The sequence below is a fragment of the Podarcis raffonei genome, chromosome 13, assembly GCF_027172205.1.
Source record: "Podarcis raffonei isolate rPodRaf1 chromosome 13, rPodRaf1.pri, whole genome shotgun sequence".
NCBI classification, from domain to species: Eukaryota; Metazoa; Chordata; class Lepidosauria; order Squamata; family Lacertidae; genus Podarcis; species Podarcis raffonei.
The window spans coordinates 27,599,546-27,622,179 of record NC_070614.1 but is presented as its reverse complement, the minus strand read 5'-3'; the positions used below and the strand labels follow the sequence as shown (position 1 = coordinate 27,622,179).

Here is a 22,634-nt window from a genome sequence, read left to right as displayed (position 1 = left end):
GGTCTTCACCTTTTGATAAGTATTATTTGGGGGGTGGGTTGTTAAGCGCGGGGAGGGGGGGAGAGATTTTAGAAGGCCAGACAGACGCGGAAAAGGCAGCCCGTCTTACAAAAGTGTCCTCTCCAAAATGTGTGAACCGAACAAGACAGAGTTTGCCGCAAACAAACAAAACAAACAAAGAAACGAGAAAATAACTCTCCTTTGTTAAAACAAGACTTGGAAAAATCTCTCCCCCTCCCCTTTCCCCCTTGGACTTTAGGATATCATTTTGACATAAATATTTATTCATCTTAAGGAAACCAAACACACATGTACACACGCACACACACAATGCACTTTTGGTGTCCAGTAGACATTTCAATCTGAACTACAACTTTTCTGGTCTTGTTTTTTTTTAGTAAAACGTTGTTGAGTTTTGTTTTTAAAAATATCAATCAGAAATGTGTGCCTTTTGCTTTTGATAATTTATTTTTTTAAAAAAATGCTGGTATGTTTAAAGGTGATGCAGGGCCATATTAAAATAAGGGGTTGGGGGTTGGGAATCTGAGACAATATTTTGACATATCCCCCTGGCTGTAAAGCAAGTCATCAAAGGAACGAGAAATGAATCATTACTCTGTTGGGGGAAAAATATACCAGTTTGAGTCTTTCGAAGATGTTGGTTTTTATATAGAGATTTATATACTGGTGTATTGTTACATAAACGTATTTCTCCCCCCAAAAAACGCATTACAGAAAGAAAGAAATTAAGAGTTACTATTAATTGGGAGGGGAAAAAACTAGCCAACGTAAGAATTAAGCATAATAATCAGTGTTATTTTTCACATCACCTTTAAATTTTGCATATTTGCGTTTCCCCCTCCTATCCATGCATAACAAAACATTTTTGTCATTTCATAAAAATCTTTTTTTCCACTTTTTTTTCATTAACGTTTTTAAAACAGGTAAAAAACAGCATGACACACGAATTTTGGAAAATAAGTTACTTGGGGTTACAAGGGTGGTTTCAAAAAGTCAGTGATTGTTAAATACCAGGGAAACATACCACAGTCCGTTTCCCCCAAATCAAAAAAGTGCTCGATTTTAAACCTCAGCGAGTTTGTTGGTCCATATTTCTAATATCTCATATGGATTCTTGGTTGTTGTTTTTTTTCCTTTTTCCTTTTTGTTTTCCTTTTCCTTCATTTTAAAAACTTTTTCCCTAGTTTCAGTACCTACTTGCATAGATAAAGATAGAATATATTTATCATCTGTTTGCCCCTTTATTGCTTTTTTAAAGTTCTCACTGCATTGAAAGTCTGACTTAAAGTTTGCAAACGTCTTTTTTAAAAACAAACAAACAAACAAACAAACAAACACGTCCTTAAATAGATTAAACTTTCGGGGAATTCTTGAATCAATTGCTGGAATGACGGAAAGCCCCCCCTCTCTCCCCCCCCATCTCCTGCCCTGTACTGAATTATTTCGCTCTACAGCCATTCTGGTCTCTAGATTAAATGCCTATATTGAACATTGCTCAATATAGGCGATCGCTTAAGGTGGGGCGAGCCTTTGACTCCCCCTCCCACACACTCCCCATAAATTTGATGTTTCCCCCCTTCCTTAATAGCACTTCCGATTTGGATCTAAAACCCTCCTTTCTAGATAGTCAAGACCTCAGCTAAACAGTCCACGAAGCTATATAGTTTGCTTTCTCATATATATAAAATTGCATTAGAGCATATATTGCACCAGATTTCTTTTATTAGTAATTGGGGCAGAGGAGGAGACCAGGTCTCAGATCCGGTTTACACCCCAACTCCCAGTCAAGTAAGGAGTCCCATAGGAAACAGGGCGCTTCATCAGCTCCGTCGACTCCTCATTTAAGCCGAAGACCATTGACTTCAAACAGAATCGACCCCGTCGAATCCCAGCGGATTCGAAGTGAGTCAAGTCCGTGGCTTCGGCCTAAGTGTATTGTAGATCGGGCTGAACCCGCCTTCCACACGCTGCTTTGAAACAAGTACGCCCGGCTCAATAAGTTTAGGGATGGGAATGGGTGTTATTGTTGTTGTTAATATTATTATTATTATTATTATTTAGATTAGTTATCTCTAACTGCGGGGAAAAGTGGCTCACAGTTGAATGCAAAGTTGCAGCTCTCGGGAAGAGGCGAGCAGGGGCTTCGAGAAGGCCAAGGACCGTTGCCCCCCCCAATAAAATCGCCCACACGCGCGCACAGAACCACACACACGCCTATCCCTTTCGCGAACGCAACCCACTGGAGATCTACAGGTGGCCCTGGTTAGGCGTGGAACCAGAAGGGGAGCCCAAAGGCGGGAGGAGTCGTTAATTATGGAAAAAAGCATTGAGCTCCTCGTACATGGGACCTCTGTCGTGGTGGAGGTGCATCTCATAAGGCAAAACGTTCTCCGAGTGGACGCCGCTGCGCATCCCAGAAGACCCGAACACCAAATTGTGGCCGGACGGGCGAGAACTCGGGAGAGCGGAGTAGTGCATAGAATAGTGGTAGTTTTTCTCGTGGTCTGGGGAAGAGTCTTGCTTGAGGGAGAAATTCCCGTTCACGCACAAAGGAGGGCTCAGGGGCCCATCGTATTCCGAGCTATTGTAGTCTGGCGACGCGTTCCCATAGAGCGACTCGTAGGTGGCGCAGTAGGCGTGCGTCCGCAGGGCGTGGGAGCTAGCCATGGTGCTGGAAGCGCACTGCGCGCCGGAGAGCCGCGAGCACTGGTACGTGTAAGGGTGCATGGCAAAGGTGGAGTTGGGCCCGTGGTACCTGCCGGCCTCCTGGCCTTGCTCGGTCAGGAAATTCCTCGAGTTGAGCTGCAGGCAGCCCGCCACCAAGTTGGTGGTGGGCTGAGACAAGCCTTTGCACAAAGTCTGCACGTAGGACACCAAGTCCGGCCTCTTGCCCGAGCGCAAGATCTCCGACAGGGCCCAGATGTAGTTCTTGGCCAGCCTCAGCGTCTCGATCTTAGACAGCTTCTGAGTCTTGGAGTAGCAAGGCACCACCTTGCGGAGGTTGTCCAAGGCGGCGTTCAGGTCGTGCATGCGGTTCCTCTCGCGGGCATTGGCCTTTTGGCGCCTCAACTTGGAGCGCTCCAGCCGGGCCTTGGTCATCTTCCTCTTTTTGGGGCCCCGTTTCTTGGGGCGATCCCCTTCCGCCTCCTCGACCCCTTCTTCTTCTTCCTCTTCCTCCTCCTCCTCGCCCCCTAAGTCGTGGTCGTCTTTGGCCTCCCCGTCGGTCTGCTCGTCCTGGAGAGGGCAGCTCTTGCCCTTCCGCTCATCTTTATCGCTGGCCTCGTCGTCGTCGTCGTCCTCGTCGTCGCAGTCGTCTGCCCAGCTGGAGAATTTCTGAACTTCTGGGATCAGGCTGGGCTCGCTGAAGAGTCGCGTCAACATGGTGGCTGCAGAGGTGACATGGGGGCGGGGAGGGCGAGGAGGGAGGGAGGGACGGGATGGGGGGACGCACACAGAGGGTGGGGTGGGGGGAAGGGACGGAGGAATGGAAACGAGAAATAAGAGCACAAGTTTCTTTCAGAGCCTCAGCAGCCCTAACTCTAAGCACGCGCGTCATCCAAACTCTTCCGGACTGTTGGAACTTCATCCTAAAGCCGGAGCAACCTTGACTGGTCCAGGGTTTCAAGCACATTTAGGACTACTAAGGCATGGGTCGATTTCCCATCCCACCCAAGGCTGAAGGGCCTTCCCTCCCCAAGCAAAATAACCCAACTTTTGCCTACGATCTGCAAGGATGTGCAGAGCGTCGGGTCCCAAAATATATGCCTTTGCGCTGTCATTGGAACATGCCAGGTGGCTCTTCCGGGATGGCTGGGTGTAATCCGTTCTTTGGACGTGCTTAAGAGCCAGCCAGCCACCCACCCACCCCTTTCACGGTTCTGCATTTGTTCTCGAACCCCATAATTTGTTCGTTGAAGTCTTGTTTTTCTTTTTCTTTTTTTTAAATGGATCAAATCGATTAACCGTGATCCCCATCCGGATCCGACGCGCTGACGATTCTATAAACATTCCAGAGCGTATTTTAGAGAAGGAAGTCGTGGGGTTCTGGCCTTAATCCCCCCCCCTTAACTCCTACATTTCCACTCCTCTGCACCTCCCAGATCATAACAAGATAGGGCGCTTCTTAAAGCCCGACTCAACCTTTTTATTGCACTCTTCTCCCAAACGTTGTGCCTCGAAGTAGGTGCAGTGGCTCTGGTCAAAATAATCCTGGTTACCTTTCGCTCGATCAGAGACAAAATCTCCCGCTCCCTCCCACTCCCACCCATACTTTTAACGGGAGTCTAATTTAAGCAGAGCTTTTGTAGGAGGAGGAGGGGATGGGAGAGCGGCTTAGAACTGGCCTGAAACCGCGCTCCCCCCTCCCCTCCATAAAAGCAATTGACTCGTTTTAAAGTGTGATTAAAATTAATTGGTGTCTCCATTGCTTTGCTGCGGAATTGGTGCAATATTTCTGATAGATCCGGTTCATTACAGACAGTCTCTGTCTCTCTCCCTCTCTCCCTCCCTCCCTCCTTCCCTCCTTCTCTCTCTCACACACACCCTTTCGTTTTGTTGTTGTTGAAATGTAGTGGGTATTTTCTCCGATTTCTTTAAGGGGCTGTTGATTTGTTTTTGTTTTTTTAATTTAAGGTTCATGTTTATGCGACCAGCTTCAAGGGAATTTAAAATCGCTACGCCCCATCTCCTCTGCCTCCCCGGCTCCTATATACACGTCGATCTCTTCCAGCCAGCCTGCCTCTGTTTATATCTCTGGAGAGCTTTGAGGCGGAGATCTAGAGAATGCCAAGCGAAATTTCTAACTTTTCTCTCCGGTTTCTCCGTCCCATCCCACCCCAAGCTTGATAACCCAATGGTCCAGCGCAATTTATGGGTGATTTTCTTTTTTCTTTTTAAAATCAATGTTAATATTAATATTCGAACGAAATGTTAGAATTTGGAACCTTGCATCCCGCTGCCCCCAGCCACCTCCATCCTCGCGTTCCTCCATCACATCCCAACCCTCATAACTTCTCGTTCCTGTCAATTTCCCCCGTCCTGTTTTTGTTTAAACTGTTTGAGTCCTGCCAACGCTCTTTCTTTTTCAGGGAATGGTTTCGTACCTCACTCTAAACCCCTAAAAGAACATTCTGGGTATATAACACGTTGATCGATCATTCAATCAATTAATTAATTTGGATTATTATTATTATTATTATTATTATTATTATTATTATTATTATTATTAAAAACTACTCGATGCTCCTGCAGAATCGCTAGATCCCACCCGGTTCCAGTCGCTTTTGCTTTCCGCCTGTCTCCCTCCCTACACCGGCTCCATTAGCCCACATGCAGACCCCGCTGAAGACCATTTTCCTAGGGAGCCTTTTGCTCCAAAACTACGAGGAACCAGCAGTTCGTGTGCGAGCATTTGCACTCGCTGTGTTTTGCTTAGGGAGGGGTGGGAGCCAGTTTTCACAAAAAAGAGGAAGAAGAAAAAGAATGGGGAAAGATCACCCAACACACGCACCCACTCCTAAAAAACCCCCTCAAGCTAAAAACCAACAGCTCCGTAGATGAGCTGAAGAGAGTGCCGTTCACTCCAATAAGTGCTACAGCTTCGATTCAATGATAAGGCTCTTCGGGTTTTCTTTTAATTATTATTATTTTTAAATAGAATTGGAAAATTGTATTTCACCGGATCGTCTGCTCAGATCTCTGCTTGATTCTTATGAAGATGATTATTATTTAAATGGTATCTTTGAACGTGCCACAAAGGCTGTTGAGATGTATTTAAAACACACACACACATCTCATGCAAAACCGGTCTTTGCTACATAAGCGATTTTGGATCTATAAAAAAATCTTGCCTAGAGATAGCTTATTCCACCCACCCCCCGCGCGCATCCCCCTCTCTAGCCATTCTTCCCGCAAAGATACAAATAAATTGTGTGTGCGCAGAGGAGGGGGGGCGTCGATGGAAAGAGAGATAAGATCTGTAGTGAGGGAGAGATCCAAGGAGGTGGCCGGGGGTGGGGTGGGGTGGGGAGGCAAGTTGCGTGACCCCATCCTTTCAAGTTTCTGCCCCGCTCTCTCTTCCTTACATAACTTACCTCCAAAGCTGAGCGGAGGAATCTTCAAGTCCTCGGACCCCGCATCTTTTGGGAGTAAGGGGGGGGGGAGAAAATTAGAGGGGAGGAAGAAGAGGAAGAGAGAGAGAGAGAGAGAGGAAAAAAAGAGAGGCACAGGCTCCTTGAGGTCCACCCCGTCTCCTTCAGTGTCTTATCCAAAAGGAGGAGGGAAGTGGCACGCTTCGCGCAGGCAGAGGGGGTACCAACTCTGATGCCAGACCATATGGCTGGCACGTCATCCGCTGGAGTTATCACATGAGCTGCGGTGATTGACATGCGCTCGCATGTAGGGAGATCTCGCTCTCGGGGGAAAGCGGGCCCGCCATCTGTCACTCCCTACTCTTAAGAAAGAAAGAAAGAGGGAGAAGGAAGGAAGGAAAGAAAGAACGAACGAACGAACGGGAGAAAGAAAAGACCCAGCCCCAGACAGATCAGATCTACGCAGCCCTGACAAGATGAAGCGAGATAGATGAGGTGGGGGGGTGACGACAGCTAAGGGGTTGGAAACAATAGAAGGGGGGAGGGAATAGGTAAGGAAGGAGGATATTTGGAGTGTACCTTTATGTGGCTGGTTGTAAAATCACCCAGGAGGAAGGGATGTTAGAGACCTTATGTCAAAAGAATCTCCCCATCCCTCTTCCCTCCCCATTCTCTCTCTCTCTCTCTCTCTCTCTCTCTCTCTCTCTCTCTCTCTCTCTCTCACACACACACACACACACACCCCTCTCTAGCAGCAGCAGCAGAGGGCCTGTCCTCTGGCCCACCCAGCAAATCAATCTTTTGCAAGGGCCACTTCTCAACCTCCTCCAGTTATTATGGTTATTTTTCGGGGGGGGCAATCAAGTAGTGTCCTTTTGTTTTTGTTTAGCAAAGGGAGTCAGGGGTTTCGGGGTTGCTTCTGAGCCATGGGCTCTCTCTTTGGCTTCATCTGGGTGGGCAAAGGTGAGCCATCCCAAGGGATGTCCCTCCATTATTCCATGGAACACGCATGTAATCCACTGGGGAATCCTCTGGCACAGGGCAGACTGAGAAGAGCCAGCCGGGATATGGCACAGTCCCCACCCACCCAACTCTTCATTTCATTGGATCTTGTGCAGGAGAATGTCTCCGGAGTGAATCCCACGCCTCCCCCCTCCTCAAGTCCAGATCTATCAGTCTCTGACTCTGCTGCCCTTTAAAGGGACCAGATTGGCCGCCTCCGGCAGTTGCTTCTCCTTGCTGAATGGCAGGGTAAGTTCCATGCCTGTGTGCAGCTCCCAGCGGCGCTATGAGAGGTCCAGGGGCCCTCTCAGTAGAGGGAATGAGTGGTGTGGATGGAAAATCAGGTCTAAAAGAAAGAAAGTTGGGAAGGGGCCACAGTTCAGTTGGCAGAGCATCTTCTGTGCATACAGAAGGTCTCAGGTTCAATTCATGGCATTTCCAGATGGGTCTGGGAGACCTACCAGCAGTCAATGTTTGACAACAGTGAGCTAGAGGGACCCAACTCAGTACAGTGGTACCTCGGGTTACATACACTTCAGGTTACATACGCTTCAGGTTACAAACTCTGCTAACCCAGAAATAGTACCTCGGGTTAAGAACTTTGATTCAGGATGAGAACAGAAATCGCGTGGCGGCAGCAGGAGGCCCCATTAGCTAAAGTGGTGCTTCAGGTTAAGAACAGTTTCAGGTTAAGAACGGACCTTCGGAACGAGTTAAGTACTTAACCCGAGGTGCCACTGTATAAGTTGGTTTCCTATGTTCCTTTGGTGATGCTCTATTGCCCTAAGGCCCACACGAACCTGGAACCAGCGTTGAAAAGTTACCGTCCAAATGGTAACTATTAAGAACTATTAAGGCTGGATTGTGGGATATTTACAATGCAGTCAAACCGACAATGCATGCTTGCTAGACAGGCACATGACAGGAGCTGAAGCCCTCAGAGTTTCTTCCTGTAAGTTTCCTAGAGAGAACTCTGAGAGAGAAGTTTCCTAGAGAGAACTCTGAGAGAACGCCCACTGTGCCCCATCAGGGGGAGTGCATAGGTACTTCCTCTTTGCTCTCTCACCATCATTCCAGCCATGTGAGAACATCTGCTAAGTCTGAGCCACAGCTCAGATTCCATTTTAAACTAAAGTATGTCCTTGTAACTAGATGACCATTTTAAGCCTGCTGGAAGAAAGCTGCTGTACCTGTTACTCTTCAACAAGTATTCTGAGTGAGTAAACGTTACTTTTTTTACCTTTTACAAGACTGTCTGCATGGTTATTGTTTTAATGGGGAGAAAAGGGGGAAATACCAGGAGAATCCAGTCTGCCTTAAAGCATCCTCGATTACTTAAACTAAAAAGCTAAAACTAGCCTATCTAAGCTTCCCTTTTAAACTGCAAAGGGATGCACTCTGCTGAACTCACAAACATGAGGAAGCAAAAATAATATCACGTATATATTGCTCTGGGCAAATTAAGATGGTTGGATGGCAGGGGCTTCATCAGCAATGCACCTGTAAGGAAAGTAAAAAAAACAAAACAACTTTTTAAAAAAGTTATTTTAAAGGGGGGAAGAAGAAAAGGCCAGAGACCTGAGACCCACAAACACTGGGGCCTTGTACCACTTCTCCCCTAACAATACTCATCTCAGTCCCCAGATCTGTTCTCCACCTTTAAGGCTCTGCCACTCAGCATTCTTCCATCCCCATCATGTTGCAGCTATTGGTGGTGCTGGAAACAGATGGAGGAGTAACAACAATGTGTCTCTGATTCCATGTAAAAGGAGACCTAGAGAGGTAGCCAAGGAAGTCTATCCCAGCTCTCAGCTGTTCAAGAGTTTGGAAGGAATCTGGCCTTCACTGGTGCAGCAGCACGTGAGACTGCAGTGTCTGGGCTCCTTCACTAAGGGATGAGTCCCTGCACTCACCCTGCCCTGATAGGTAGCTCTGCTGAGCGGCTTCCAGCTCAGCTGCATCTGATGACTCAACAGCCTGCAGAATGCCACTGAGCTCCATGCCTCTTTAGCAGCTCATCTGATCAGGCAAAGACTGGAATTTACATTTAATGGGTGATTCTGATAAATCAAACAGATGCATTTTTAAGGTACAAATGGCAGGTTCCGATAGACTGATAGAGCAATCAATCAACAGGTAGGTAAATAGATTATAGAATCTATCCATCCATCCTAATAGCAACCTTGATTTCTGAGTGTAGTTGCCAAAATGGCATTGCCCACTCAGAAGGAGGGAGCTATACAACAGGCTCAAGGGAACCTCAAAGTTTACAGAAGTAACAAAATCCACAAAGAAGAGGAAAACCCAAAACAGCCCAATGAGGACTGAGCATGCTGCAGACCCCAGATGTGGGTGATGGGTGGGGAACAGAATGGAGTTACTAAAATCCTGAACAAGAAGCCCTCTGTACTGTCCAAAAGGCAACTTTTTGTTCTAGGCCCTGCCTACCCACAAAAAACCCAATTCCTTACATTCTGTCACACTCTAGCATCACCCAGAAAGAGAACCTAGGGTGGCGCTATGAAGGGTCAAGTTTGCTTAGATAGAAGCAGGTTTGATTCTCTAGCCACTGAGTTTCCCAGGGACCATAGGTCAGCCTCAGCCTCACACATGGATATATATACCCCTTTACTTAGTAGTAGTGGGTACCCTTTGGAGCTGGTAGGACGTAATGCTGGGAGGCCAACAGTAGGTGGCACCAGAGTTAATTACAGGGAGTCAAATCTAGTCCCGCCCCCTTTCTCCTCTCTGCTAAGTTCTCCCGGAGCAAAACTGAGCCTAAGGAGGAGCAATCTGGCAGCCAGAGCCCCCCCCGCCCCCCGGACTAATTGTATGTAAAGAAGGCAAGTCAGTGGGGGCTAGCTGAGGGCAGATGGAGACTGGTAAGGCAGAGGCCCTTTTGTCCTTATGGACCGGCCTCCAATGCCTTCACTTTCTCCCATGCAAGTGAATGGATGCCATTCACAGACACATTATGACAGGTGTTTTCTTATTGCATACATAGAAGTCCGTTCCCAACACTCTGCCACACTCCTGTGTGCCTAAGGAAGAGAATGCAGGGTGGGAGCAATGCAGAAAACCTGGAGTCAACTAGAGGCAAGGGGCAGATTTAGCTCTCTGCACCAGGATTGTACCCTTTTATCCCCCCCATATAAATTACGACAATTCCGTCTCCGGGGAGAAATAAAGCACAACACTTGGGGCCACTGTTAACAATGAGGGGAGGGGCGAGGGTCTTTGATGCATACAAGACTCCCCCTTGTCATCCCAAAGGGTGTTTTGCTGGGTTACATCTCAGCATGAAAATCGATTTCGGCTAAAGAGGCAGCCAGTGCATTGTCCTGAGATCCTTGGATAAAAATATCATATAGTTCATGCACGCATATAAAGCCTTTGCTTGCAAATGCATCAGGCTGTGTGCACAACGTACCTTAAAAGCACATTGGAAGCACCCCCCCAAAAAAAGAATTATGGTCACTGCAGTTTATTGCTGGGAATCGTAACTCTGGGAGGGGGCTATACTTATTTTGAGGGTGGAAATGTGATTCAAATGTGCTTTAAAGGCATCGTAAAGGTACACAGCCTCAAAGTTGTGATGGGGTGGGTGGGTGACCTTGGTGTATTCTACCTCCCCCTCCCAAAGCACACAATATTTACTGAAACCATCACTCCAGCTTCTCCTGATCCCTGGCTTTTTCTTTTTCTTTTTCTTTTCTTTTTTTAGAAGCTAGCAAACCATCAACTGACCCTCATTCAGTTCCTGGTTTGCTTTGCCAGCGAGAGGAAGGTAGGGGGGGGGGAGAGAACCCTGCAGGGATCAATTTCAGCTGTGTTTGGAAACTCACGATGGATAATAGCAGGGCGAGTAAATGCCGTGGAGTGCGCAACATAATAGGGTGTCATTAGCACACGTCTCAATACATCTTTATTTCTTTTCATCTGAAAAGGTCCCATTAATCAAAGATTCCATGGGCAGCCTTGTTTTCCCCTTGCACTCTCCGAACAAAAGTAACCCATTAATAAGTGGCGGCGGTGGATCCTCGGCGCTTGCCCCCCTCGATCCTCAATGGCTTTCAGCCAGCTAAAACTGCACCAACCCAACCAAGCCAGTGGGTTTGGTGCCTTCAATAGGAATGCGCTTTTAGGCCCACTTTTGGCAATGGGCGAGGGCCAATAGGCATGCTGATCAGCCAATGTTAAGCACTTTACGGCCTCATTGGTTTCGAGTGGAGACATTTCAGGAGAGGTTTAACTCTCCTGCTGAAATGAATGGGCCTATAAAATGCCTAACTTTGGCTGGATCGTGCCCAAAACGTACAAACAAAGAGAGGAATTCCAGTGGAATATCGCTGTTCACATTATTCAGAATCCCACTCTGAAAATTCTGCTGGCTATGCCCAATCTGCCATGATTTTGACATATTCAGCCTGGCCTGAGAAGCTTTTGTCATTGTCATGCTCACTATAGCTATATGCATTATGTAGTCTTGCAGCTAAATCTGCCACAAATGCTTTAACTCTTTTCTGCTTCCATTTCCTGTGTTCCCAAAATACCTCGGTGTCACCTTTGACAGGGAGGCCACATACATCTTTCCCTTTTTACACACCTGTAGGTTTCTTGTGACCTACAAAGAGCACTTGCGAATCTGAAATGTTTTGAGTAATCTGTTTCTGGGTTCATTTGTGAGGGGCTTGTGGGTGCCAGTTGTGAGGTGGTGAGTAGATGGCCTTTCAGTCTATTGCAACTATATTGTTCTATCTCAGAACGTTTTTAAAATCTCATTATATGGGTGGGTGGGGGCTGGCAGCGTGTTTCATCCTCCCACTGCACTCAGCACGAAAACCAAGAGGGTTGCCAGAGGAGGAACAGAATTCTCCATCCCTCCTCTAACAGCCCTCAGTAGGCTGTTTTATTTCATTTTATTGCAGGAGAACAACTTTTGTGAGTTTAGTTGCAAGACTACTTCTCTGTTAGCAACATCGTGTTCCTTTCCATAGGCCAGTGGATGGATTGCTTTTCTGCACTGTCGAGAGGTGCTCAGTTCTCCAACTGGTGGTTTTGGTGGGGCAAGATATGTATTTTGCCTTGCAAATGGACCCCACCTTAGCTGGTCAGGTTTAATAATACAACTGTTGGCATCTAGCAATAAAGGTTTTGAGGTTGTGGGGCATGCTCCAATAGAGGCATTGCATACAAAATCCCCAAGTGTTAACATTAAACTTTGGGCTATTCATTTCCAATCATTTTGATCCTGCTTTTCTGTATAGAAAATCATTGTGTGACAAGGAGCAAAGTTCAGCATAGGTTTTGCCCCAATGTTCATTTTTTAATAGATGCAAGAAAGGGACTTTTTTGTTTGTGGAGAGGGGCAGCATTAAAATGCAGCCACCCACATGCAGCCCAAAATGCCATAGTTCTGCTTTACTTTCTCCTTCTCCTTCTTCTTCTTCTTTGGCGATCACTCGTAGCTGAGTAAGATTATCTTCCATGAACTCGGTTTTAACAGTGGGTCCGTAAGTGACTGTGGAGGTTAATTCTGGATCCACACGTCCTTCCACAGTGGGGACATTGGTTTCCGGGAGGGAGTTGATCACGGTGAGGGTTTGCCAAGAGTGCCTTCCTCCTAGCGCATTTTTCCTTTTCATTCTGAGTTCAAGCGTCTTCAAAACCCATGACACCTTTGGTAAAGGCTGCTCTCCAATTGGAGCGCATACAGGGCAGTGTTTCCCAGTTATCTGTGTTTATACTACATTTTTAAGGATTTGCCTTGAGAGCATCTTTAAGCCTCTTTTGTTGACCATCACCATTATGCCTTCCATTTTTATGTTTGAAATAGAGTAGTTGCTTTGGAAAACAATAATCAGGCACCCACACAAAATGACCAGCCCAATGAAGTTGATGTTGAAGAATCATTGCATCACACACGCTCAGATGCACAGTCGCATCTTACGTTCTATTCAGGATGTGAATGGGGCTCCGAAATAGATCCCATTCGCATCCCGAGGTACCATTGTATATACAAAATCATTGTAAACGGGTTAAAACATTAGCCGGATTTTAAAGACACTTATAATTTAAGAGAACGTATGAACAACTTAGGAAGATAAAAATGGAGAAGTATTGATATGCAGTTGAAAATAGAATTCAAAGGACCCATGGACTGGATGGGGGGACGTCAGGCAATTCAGAATAATCTCAATATTTGGATTTTGTACTTTTTTTAAAAAGTATGTATATCTATCTTTTTTCTTCTTGTTGTTTTACTCTTTTTCTTTTTACTTTCTTTTTCCTGTTATTCTTTTTGAAAATCAAATAAAAATATTTCAAAAAATAAATAAACGAAGGCACACCGACATCGTGGACATGTTCTAGAAATTCTATTTTAACACCGTTGTCAGTGGATTCAATGGGTTACAAGAAAGGAGATTCTGGCTAAACATTAGGAAAACCTTTCTGATGGTAAGAGCTGTTCAACAGTGGAATGGGCTACTGGCTATCTCTCAGGGATTCTGTAGATGTGATCCCTGCTTTGCAGTAGTTCAGACTAGATGACTCTGTGGGATGTGATACACTGATAGCAGTCAAATACAACATTCCTAGAGTGGACATGAAAGGAGATGTTTGCTCCAGCCAGTAGGAACTTCCTGTTTCCTCCTGAGCTGGGACAAACTTCCTCTGCATGTGACTAGAGGTGGGTGTGACCTTACCTGCCTAGGTAATCAAAACCACAAGGCACACAGCCCTCCCTCTCTTTTTGACTCTATTTGTCGCAGAAGCAACAGTTTTTAGCTAGAGATGCCCTGTTGGGTATCTTTCAGCCAACAGAGGACAAAGGGACAATCTCTATATGGGATAGATGCCACATGCATATGCTTTGTAACCTAAGTTTGCCTTCAGGGATCCATCTGTGAACTGAATGTGTGAGTAAACTTTTTTATACTTTTTACACAAGATTGTGTCGTGTCTATTCTTTTTAAGGGGGAGAAAAGGGGATTACCAGGAATCATATATTGAGAAGCTTAAACAAGCTTGCGACAAGCTAACCGCTGTGTGTTTAAAAGAGGAATGCACTCTGCTAAGTAAAGGAACTTGCTAGCGCAAGTTAGGAAGGATATTATTAAACAATATGTCCTCTCCTGCCTCTCTGAACATTCCCACAGACCCTTCCAAATCGGCAATTCTGTGACTCTATCTATGCAAGCAGAGCTTTCTTTGTCCATACTGAGGACCCTCTGGTGGCAGAGGTGCCATCTGGCCTACTGACTTCCCCTCTCCACTGGCAGAGCAGAGGTTACGCCACATTCCTAAGGCTCATCAGTTGGCCTCCCAAGCAGATACACAGAATTAGAAGCGCAATGCTTGCAGCTTGCATAGGTTTACTTGGAAGGAAATTTCAGAGACTTCAAAGGGGTTTTGATGCAGGATAGCTGTGCCTAGGATTGGAGCCATATCAAGGACTCTATTGATTTCAAATATTTTGATTTGACTAACAAGGTGCGCCCAGTTAATCAGGCAGCAGATATTTAAATTGGTAAAATTATTTTTTAGTGAAGTACTTATAAAAGGGGTGCCTCTTTCAAGATGATGTCTTATGAGAGAAATGTTTGGCATCATCTGAATCAGGAATGGGGAACACATGTGGCTGTTCAGGCAGTGTTGGACTACAACTCCCATCATGCCGTAGCACTGGGGAATGTTGGCTGGAGCTGATGAGAGTCCACCAACAACAAACACCAAGAAAGACATCATAGGTTCCCCATCACAGAATTAGGACGTGTGCTTCCACCATTTTAGGACTATTTCTTCACATGCAAATTCATGGCAATTCAGCCATTCAGCCGATCTGCTAAAACTTACAGAATAAGATTTCTTTGACTGAATGACAGCCCTAAAAATAAGTGATCCGTGTGACAAAATTAGGAAAAAACATATCTGCCTGTGTGAATTCTCACAGGGGATTTTTGTTTCGTTTTTTGTTTTAATGTATTTCTGTACAGTTTCCTGCGCTGCTCTTCATTGGCAAATGATCCCATGGTGAGTTGCATAGGAGAAGGAAATACATAAAATGTTACTGAATGAAATTAAGTGCCCTTAAAGCAGCATAGAGCAACATAAAGTATTTCCGTAAACTCACTTAATAACCAGCTCCTTCTCAATATACCACAACTGGTCTTGAGAAAATGTGGGCATAATCCAGCCTGTCCCAACCTGATGCACTGCAGATGTTTCGGAGTCCAGCTCTCATCAGCACCAGCCATATCAACAAGGCACCTGGAAGTTGTCCTCTAAGACATCTGAAGAGTACCAGCTTTGGCAAGTCTGCTGCGGTCTCATAAGTGAAACAGCTCAAAGCAGCTCAATTAAAGCAGAAAGTGATGGCTTTATCATGCTTTTTGAGATCCTGTAATTGCTACATGATCAAGGGTCTGGAAATCAAGCCTTATGAGGAACGGTCGAAGGAGCTGGGTATGTTTAGCTTGGAAAGGAGGAGACTGAGAGGAGCTATGAGAGCCACCTTCAGATATCTCAAGGGCTGTTGCATGGAAAAGGAGCAAGCTTGCTTTCTCCTGCTCTGGAGGGTAGGACTCGAACCAATGGGGAAAACTTTCTGACAGTAAGAGCTGTTCAAGAGCGGAACGGTCTCCCTCGGGAGGTTGTGGACTCTCCTTCCTTGTAAGTTTTTAAGTAGAAGTTGGGTGGCCATCTGTCATGGGTGCTTTAGCCGAGATTCCTTTCATTGTGGGGGGTTGGACTAGATGACACTTGGGGTCCCAACTCTACAATTCTATGCTTCTATTATTCCAACTATCAAAATATATACATAACAAAGCAGCTATAGGAACTTCTAGGAAATTCAGTGATAAATCAGAAACAATGTAACATATAATAGCAGGCTGCCCTGGCTTATCCAGTACAGTGGTACCTCGGGTTAAGAACGTAATTCTTAACCTAAAACTGTTCTTAACCTGAAGCACCACTTTAGCTAATGAGGCCTCCTGTTGCTGCCGCGCAGCTGGCGTGCAATTTCTGTTCTTATCCTGAAGCAAAGTTCTTAACCCAAGGTACTATTTCTGGGTTAGCGGAGTCTGTAACCTGAAGTGTCTGTAACCTGATGTACCACTGTACAGAATATTTTGCCACATGCCACCAGGTTGCAGAAAACAAAGCCTATTCTCTGTCAGTGTGCCAACTAAGCAGTTCGGAACAACCCTGTTACTAGAAGTGGAGTCCTGACTCTAATAATGATATCACACTTTGCACTGGGCTGAGCCTATTATAACAGAGAAAACAAGAGATGACAGTAGGCCAAACATATTTCTGGAGAACAAAAGGATGAAAACAGCTCCTATAATAGATGTTGCTATACTTCTTGCATATGGCATCAGGGGAAAAACACACACCTGAGAATGAGACTGCCATCCCAAACCCGCTTATCCAGCAAGTAAGCCTCACTGAACTAAGCGGAACTCACTTACATATTGTTGTAGTGTAAATCAGGGGTAGCCAATGGGATCCCTTCTAGCTGTTGCTGGACTACAGCTCCCATTGGCCATGCTGGATAGGGCTGATGGGAGTTGGAGTCCCACAACATTTGGAGGACACCTGTTGACTACCCCTGCTGGAAACGAAGGGCTATCCAATTTTAGGAGCGAAATCCAAAATCCAGTTTGGGGCATAAAGCCTAACTGGAAAACGAGGGGCAATACATGTGCAGTCTTCCCTACAAAGTAGGTGGGGGAGAATGCCCTTCTCCAGATTTGACATTCTTTTTTTAAAAAATATTTTTTTATTAGTTTTACATATAATCACAATATGTAATATTGTATCCTCTTATTAAATCTCTTGGCTCAACCGAGCCTAAACGACTTCCCTCCCTCCTGCCTAATGGTTTACAAAATTAAATTTTACTTTTTTGCATTTCCCTTCCTTTCCTATTCTTGTTATATCATTACTTAAGATATTAAATTACTCAACCTGAATAGGTAACTAGTTCATCTTACAAATCTTCAGATAACCCTGCTAATGATGTTAATTTCTTACAGCTGTATTTCAAATATAATATAAATTTGTTCCAGTCTTTTTTGGAATACTTGATCTCGCTGGTTCTGGATTCTTCCCGCCAGTTTCACCAGTTCTGCAAAGTCCATCGTTTTCATCTGCCACTCTTCTTTTGTTGGTACTTCATGCTGTTTCCATTTTTGGGCTAATAAAATTCTTGTTCCAGTTGTTGCATATAAGAACAATTTTTAAATCTTTTCTCGGTATCTTTTTACCCCACTATACCCAGTATGAAAGCTTCTGGTTCAGATTTGACATTCTTATGCAGGACTTTCTTACGCAATGGATGAGCCTCCTTATAGAAAAAGCCTGAGCATTTTAGATCCTTGAGTAAATGCCAGAACACCCATGGAAAATAATAACAATGATGGTAATGATATCATTAGTAATGATTATCCTATGAGACATAGTGGTGTTGGGGGGGGGCTTCTCTGTGGGGCTCCCCCAGGCACCAAGATGCACCTGGCACCATCACTGCGTGCTTTTAGATGGCTGGTCAAGACGCACCTCTTCACACAGACTTTGGTTACCTCCTGCACTGATGCTATTTCATAGAATCATGTTGTTGTTTAGTCGTTTAGTCATGTTTGACTCTTCACGACCCCATGGACCAGAGCACGCCAGGCACTCCTGTCTTCCACTGCCTCCTGCGGTTTGGTCAAACTCATGCTGGTAGCTTCGAGAACACTGTCCAACCATCTTGTCCTCTGTCGTCCCTTTCTCCTTGTGCCCTCAATCTTTCCCAACATCAGGGTCTTTTCCAGGGAGTCTTCTCTTCTCATGAGGTGGCCAAAGTATTAGAGCCTCAGCTTCACCATCTGTCCTTCCAGTGAGCACTCAGGGCTGATTTCCTTAAGAATGGAGAGGTTTGATCTTCTTGCAGTCCATGGGACTCTCAAGAGTCTCCTCCAGCACCATAATTCCAAAGCATCAATTCTTCGGTGATCAGCCTTCTCTAGAACTGTGGATTTGGAAGGGCCACGCAGTGTCCAGCCCCCTGCAATGCAGGAATATTTTTCCCAGTGTGGAGCTCAAACCCACAACCCTGAGATTAAGAAGTCTCATGCTCTACCCACTGAGCTATCCCAGCTCATTAAGTTTGTTATAGGTTCTGTTTGTGATTCTCATTTTACTATAACGGACTTGTTTTATCCCGTGTTTTCATTGTCATATTTTTATAATCCCTCCCCCAGGACCATTTGGTGAAGGGGGGGGCGTGGAACTGTAAGTACAATCAAAGAAGTAAATAGAAAACGCTACCAATAACTATGATGATTGTGATACTACTACTAAAAATAATAAATGGGGCCCAGGGGAAGGTAAATAGAAGGGCACAGAGGCAGGCATTTAAGATTGTACCCAATGGAAAAGACCCTTTAAAGAAATGGGGATTAAATTAAATCCATTCAATTCAGTGGAACTAGCACAGGACACAATCCTTGGTCTTGCCTGTCAGCCAGTCTGGGCCTAATGTCTGAAGTTGTTCTTTAGCTTCTTCTCCCTTCCAAGAAGCACATTCTGAGCCCAAATCCCCAAGCGTTCTCTGAAAGTCCTCCACCTTTCCTTTCCCTCGAAACACATCACACATGCGGCCCTGATGGAGCACACCACTGTTGTCCATGTGGCCGTTTGCCTCATCCTCTTTTTTTGCCGCCGGGGCCTGAGGGCTGCTTGAGTGTGCTTGCAGGCACCCTTCTGCTCTGGTGCCTTCACGTTGAGGAGATTGATGGTGATTTTCCTTGTCTTAGCACATTAGGAGCCACAGCTCACCTCCCAAGCTATCTCCAGAGAGCAGGAGCTGGCATAAGATGGCATGAAGGAAGGAAGGAAGGAAGGAAGGAAGGAAGGAAGGAAGGAAGGAAGGAGAGGTTTAGCAGAGCCCTCTCTTAAGGAAGCAAAGGATTGTTAAGCAGGAGGGAAGCAAAACACGTTGAGAAAAGTTTCCACGCAATTTCTCCCAGTCCAAATTGTTCTGTATGCATTCAGCATTCCCAGTTATGGATGCTCTTCGACTGAAAAATAAAATAAAGGGTGCAATTCAGCAACAGGAAGTTTTCCTGCCCAAGACCCCACTGAAATGAATGGGAGGAGTGCTTGAGGGCAGCTCCCATTCACTTCAGTGTTGGGTGTGTGGCAGAGGAGATTCCTCCCGCTAGATTGTGACTTGGGTGCATGGGTTCAATTTCAAGTACTTGGCAGACTTTGGGATTTCAAATTTCAATGGCGCCCTGTGTGAGGCCAATATTCAGCGCCCACCCACCTCTCACCTTCCATTGTAAGTCACTGTTGTGGTACCTCCTGTGGTACATTCTCGGCTCAGTGCCCAGTGTGGGCAAACTAGTTGCGCTCCCCTAAATCCACCTCTGAGGCTCATTGTTATCTAACATCCCCGCAGACAAATCAGAAAAGGTAAGGTAAAGGTAAAGGACTCCTGGACAGTTAAGTTCAGCCAAAGGCGACTATGGGGTGTGGTGCTCATCTCACTTTTCAGGCCGAGGGAGCTGGTGTTTGTTCACAGACAGCTTTCCAGGTCGTGTGGCCAGCATGACTAAACCACTACAGGTGCACGGAGGACTGTGATGAGTGCCAAAGCGCACAGAAACCTTCCTGTCACAATGGTACCTATTTATCTACTTGCACTGGTAGACTTTTGAATTGCTAGGTTGGCAGAAGCTGGGACAGAAGAACGGGAGCTCCCCCCATCACACGGATTTGAACTGCTGACCTTACGATCGGCAAGCCCAAGAGGCCCAATAAAGACCAGACATAGCCAAACCTCTACAGAAGCTTTGTGCAAGCAAATTGGGACAACTGCAGAAGGAACAAGTCGTCTGCAGGACGCTTTGTCCCCAGGTGTCTTCTGCATAGCATTGCTTGAGTGCTTGGGAAATTTGATTGGCACCACTTTGATATTCTGCAATGCGAAAGGCCTAGTCTGAGATCAGGCCTTTAATACAATCCTTTCTCCCCCCACTTTGCCCCATCAAAGAGTGTGTTGCGCACACTCGCATGCGTGAGCAAACAGGAAGGTGGCGCCCATTAGAGGAAGTCCACAGCGCAATTAGGAAACAGTTGGGTTTTCATCTCCAGTTTCCTCCTTTCATCTGCCAGATTTTTTTTATGTCTTCACTTTCTTCTCTCCTCCAGCGGCTGCGCTGACTGATGAGAGGAGTGGGGGGGCTGGAGAGAGAAACCCATGCTAACAAACCTCAGATACTCATCTTTAGGTAATTAGTCTTTGAAAGGCTCCTTTCTCTTCCCTCCCTTCTTTGGTCACATGGGCTTGAGAAGAGACCCAATCTTGGCTCTAAGGCAGGGATGAGGAACCTCAGGCCCAGGGGGCCCATCTGCAGTCCTCCAGCCCTATATAGTCCTTGAGACTCCCCTCTCCGCAGGCCACACCCCTTACCAGCCTTGGTAGGCATCCTCCACAAGTGTGTCTCAGCCTGGCTGGAATGTGTCCTCTTCCTGCTTGCCTGGATAGAGAGCACGTGAGTGTATGTAAAAACTAGCCTACTCTAGGAAGGTAAAACCCGCATTCGTTGCTCTGCCCACTTTTTCCATTGGCCCTGCCCACCATTTGGCCCCTGGAAGGTTACTCAGGAGAGAATTTTGGCCCTTGCACTGAAAAGTGTTCTGCGCCCCTGCTCTAAGATTTGGGGATGGAGGTACTCGGGCATGGCATTCTCAGTGTGTCCATTTAACTATGAGGAAGCTACTCTCTCATGCTGCTTTCAGCTCCATCCAAAGGGAGAATGGTGTTGCTGTTGAGGAAATTTACCCTTTAATAGGAGCAAGCCAGCAGTAAATCACACCGAGCAAGTTGGAGTTAATTCTTTATTAGCAAAGCAGGATCTGCACAGGAGTGTCAGGTCTAATGAGAACAGCAACTCATCTCCGTCAGGTTTTGTCTGATTAAGCAGTTGCCGAGACTAAAGGTTCCCTACCTCCCCACAGCCAGCTATGTCTCTTCTTTTCCAGGGATTTCCCCCAAGCAATTAGAAACTGTGCCTGTGTCTGTTTTTGCTCCTCCTACTTCATGCCTCTCCTGGTTCGGGAAGACCAATGGGGAGGGGAGCTTGTTGGAGCAGGAATTGGAGACAACCACACCTCTTCACAAGCCTGACCCACCTCTGCCTCTTGGCCTCCCTCCTCTCCTGCTTCAGCTTCCGCCTCTGATTCTGGACTGCTCTCTGCCACCAACTCTCCCAGCTCACTAAACCCTGTTACCTCCTCAGCTTCCGACACTTCCTCCTCCCCGTCTTCTCCCTCTGACCACTCATCATTGTCCCACCACCAACCCCCAGGCTCTGAGTCTTCTTTCCTTGGTGGTTCCCCAGCTGGTTCCTCCCACCACTCCTCTGCAGCCAACCAGTCCATGATGCCCTTTGCCAGTCCTGGCAAATAACTTTGCCACCTTCTGGAGCCATCATTCTTAACCTTTGTTCCACTGAGGACCAGATCCCATTTTGGTTTCCTGGTACTATGTAGGTAGACACTCTTTACAAGTGATAGCCATCATGCCACAGGATGATCGAAAGACTGTTAAAACTCACCTGCTGAGAAGGCCACTGTGTACTCCCTAATTCTTATCACAGTCCCTGTAAAAAAAAGATGTATATTTTGCATGCCAGGCCTCCACTCTGGGAGATGCGAAGTAGTCATGAAAAGATTCTGTCTCTGGGCATGTGCAGAAGAACCAGAGCCAGTTCGCTCAAATCTGGGTGATTATGCCACAGTTCAGGAGTCTTGATTTTCTGGCATGCAGAAGACCAAGCTCCATAGATATATGTCTTTTGTTTGGTTGTGGCTGTGTTACAAATAGAGCCATAGCTAACCTCACTTCCTCTGTGATGCGACTCCATTCTTGCTGTGTGGCAGAGCAGCTGTGGGGTGGGGGAGAGTCTTGGGCGGTGGGGGGTGAAGGGGGTGAAGTGAAGAGAGAGGAGGAGGGAGATGTTTGGTAGCAGCGCCAGATGGAACAGCCTCAATGCTGCCGTATTTCTGGGAGGTGAAGGTAAGAGACAGATCACAGTGACAAAGTGTGTAATGGACTCATTGCACAGAAGGGGGGGAGAGCAAAAAGTCAGTAGAGATGTGGGGTGCAGGATGGGGAGGCTCGCCCCTCAATTTTCCACACCACCCCATAACCAGCATGCGCGTGCGCACACACACACACGTGCACACAGATGCTCAGATTCCTCCAGTGAATAAAAGAGCTTCCGATTTAGGCATCCCTGCGGGGGTGCAATTCATTAATACCCCTCCCTTCCCCCCACCTGCCCCCCCCCACACTCCCCCATCGATGCAGATGTTTCTAATGGGGCACCGGCGTATTAATAAGCCACCGTTCCCACTCCATCACCCCAGAGCATCTTAACGATAGACAGCCGGGGCTGCGCAAAGGGGATCTGGCTACCAGCCAAACTGGCGAGCTGCTGGGGGAGGGAGGGAGGGATTTAT

General features: G+C 46.4%; 1 protein-coding gene across 2 annotated transcripts; it reads right to left on the bottom strand.

Moving 5' to 3' along the window:
- Window positions 1-463: 463 nt before the first annotated feature.
- Window positions 464-6,428, bottom strand: NEUROD2 (neuronal differentiation 2). 2 transcript variants are annotated; one of them, XM_053361976.1, is made up of 2 exons: window positions 6,114-6,428; window positions 464-3,407 (listed from the first exon to the last, which is right to left on the bottom strand). In XM_053361976.1, the coding sequence occupies exon 2, from the start codon at window positions 3,400-3,402 to the stop codon at window positions 2,329-2,331; it is 1,074 nt and encodes a 357-aa protein (XP_053217951.1). In that variant the 5' UTR covers window positions 3,403-3,407; window positions 6,114-6,428; the 3' UTR covers window positions 464-2,328. The 2 variants fall into 2 exon arrangements, with proteins under 2 accessions (XP_053217951.1, XP_053217952.1); XM_053361977.1 differs by lacking the exon at window positions 6,114-6,428 and adding an exon at window positions 4,162-5,205.
- Between the last annotated feature and the right edge of the window lie 16,206 nt (window positions 6,429-22,634).

Excerpts from the sequence above, each read along its gene's own strand:
- NEUROD2 (XM_053361976.1), bottom strand. The coding sequence starts at position 3,402 with ATGTTGACGCGACTCTTCAGCGAGCCCAGCCTGATCCCAGAAGTTCAG.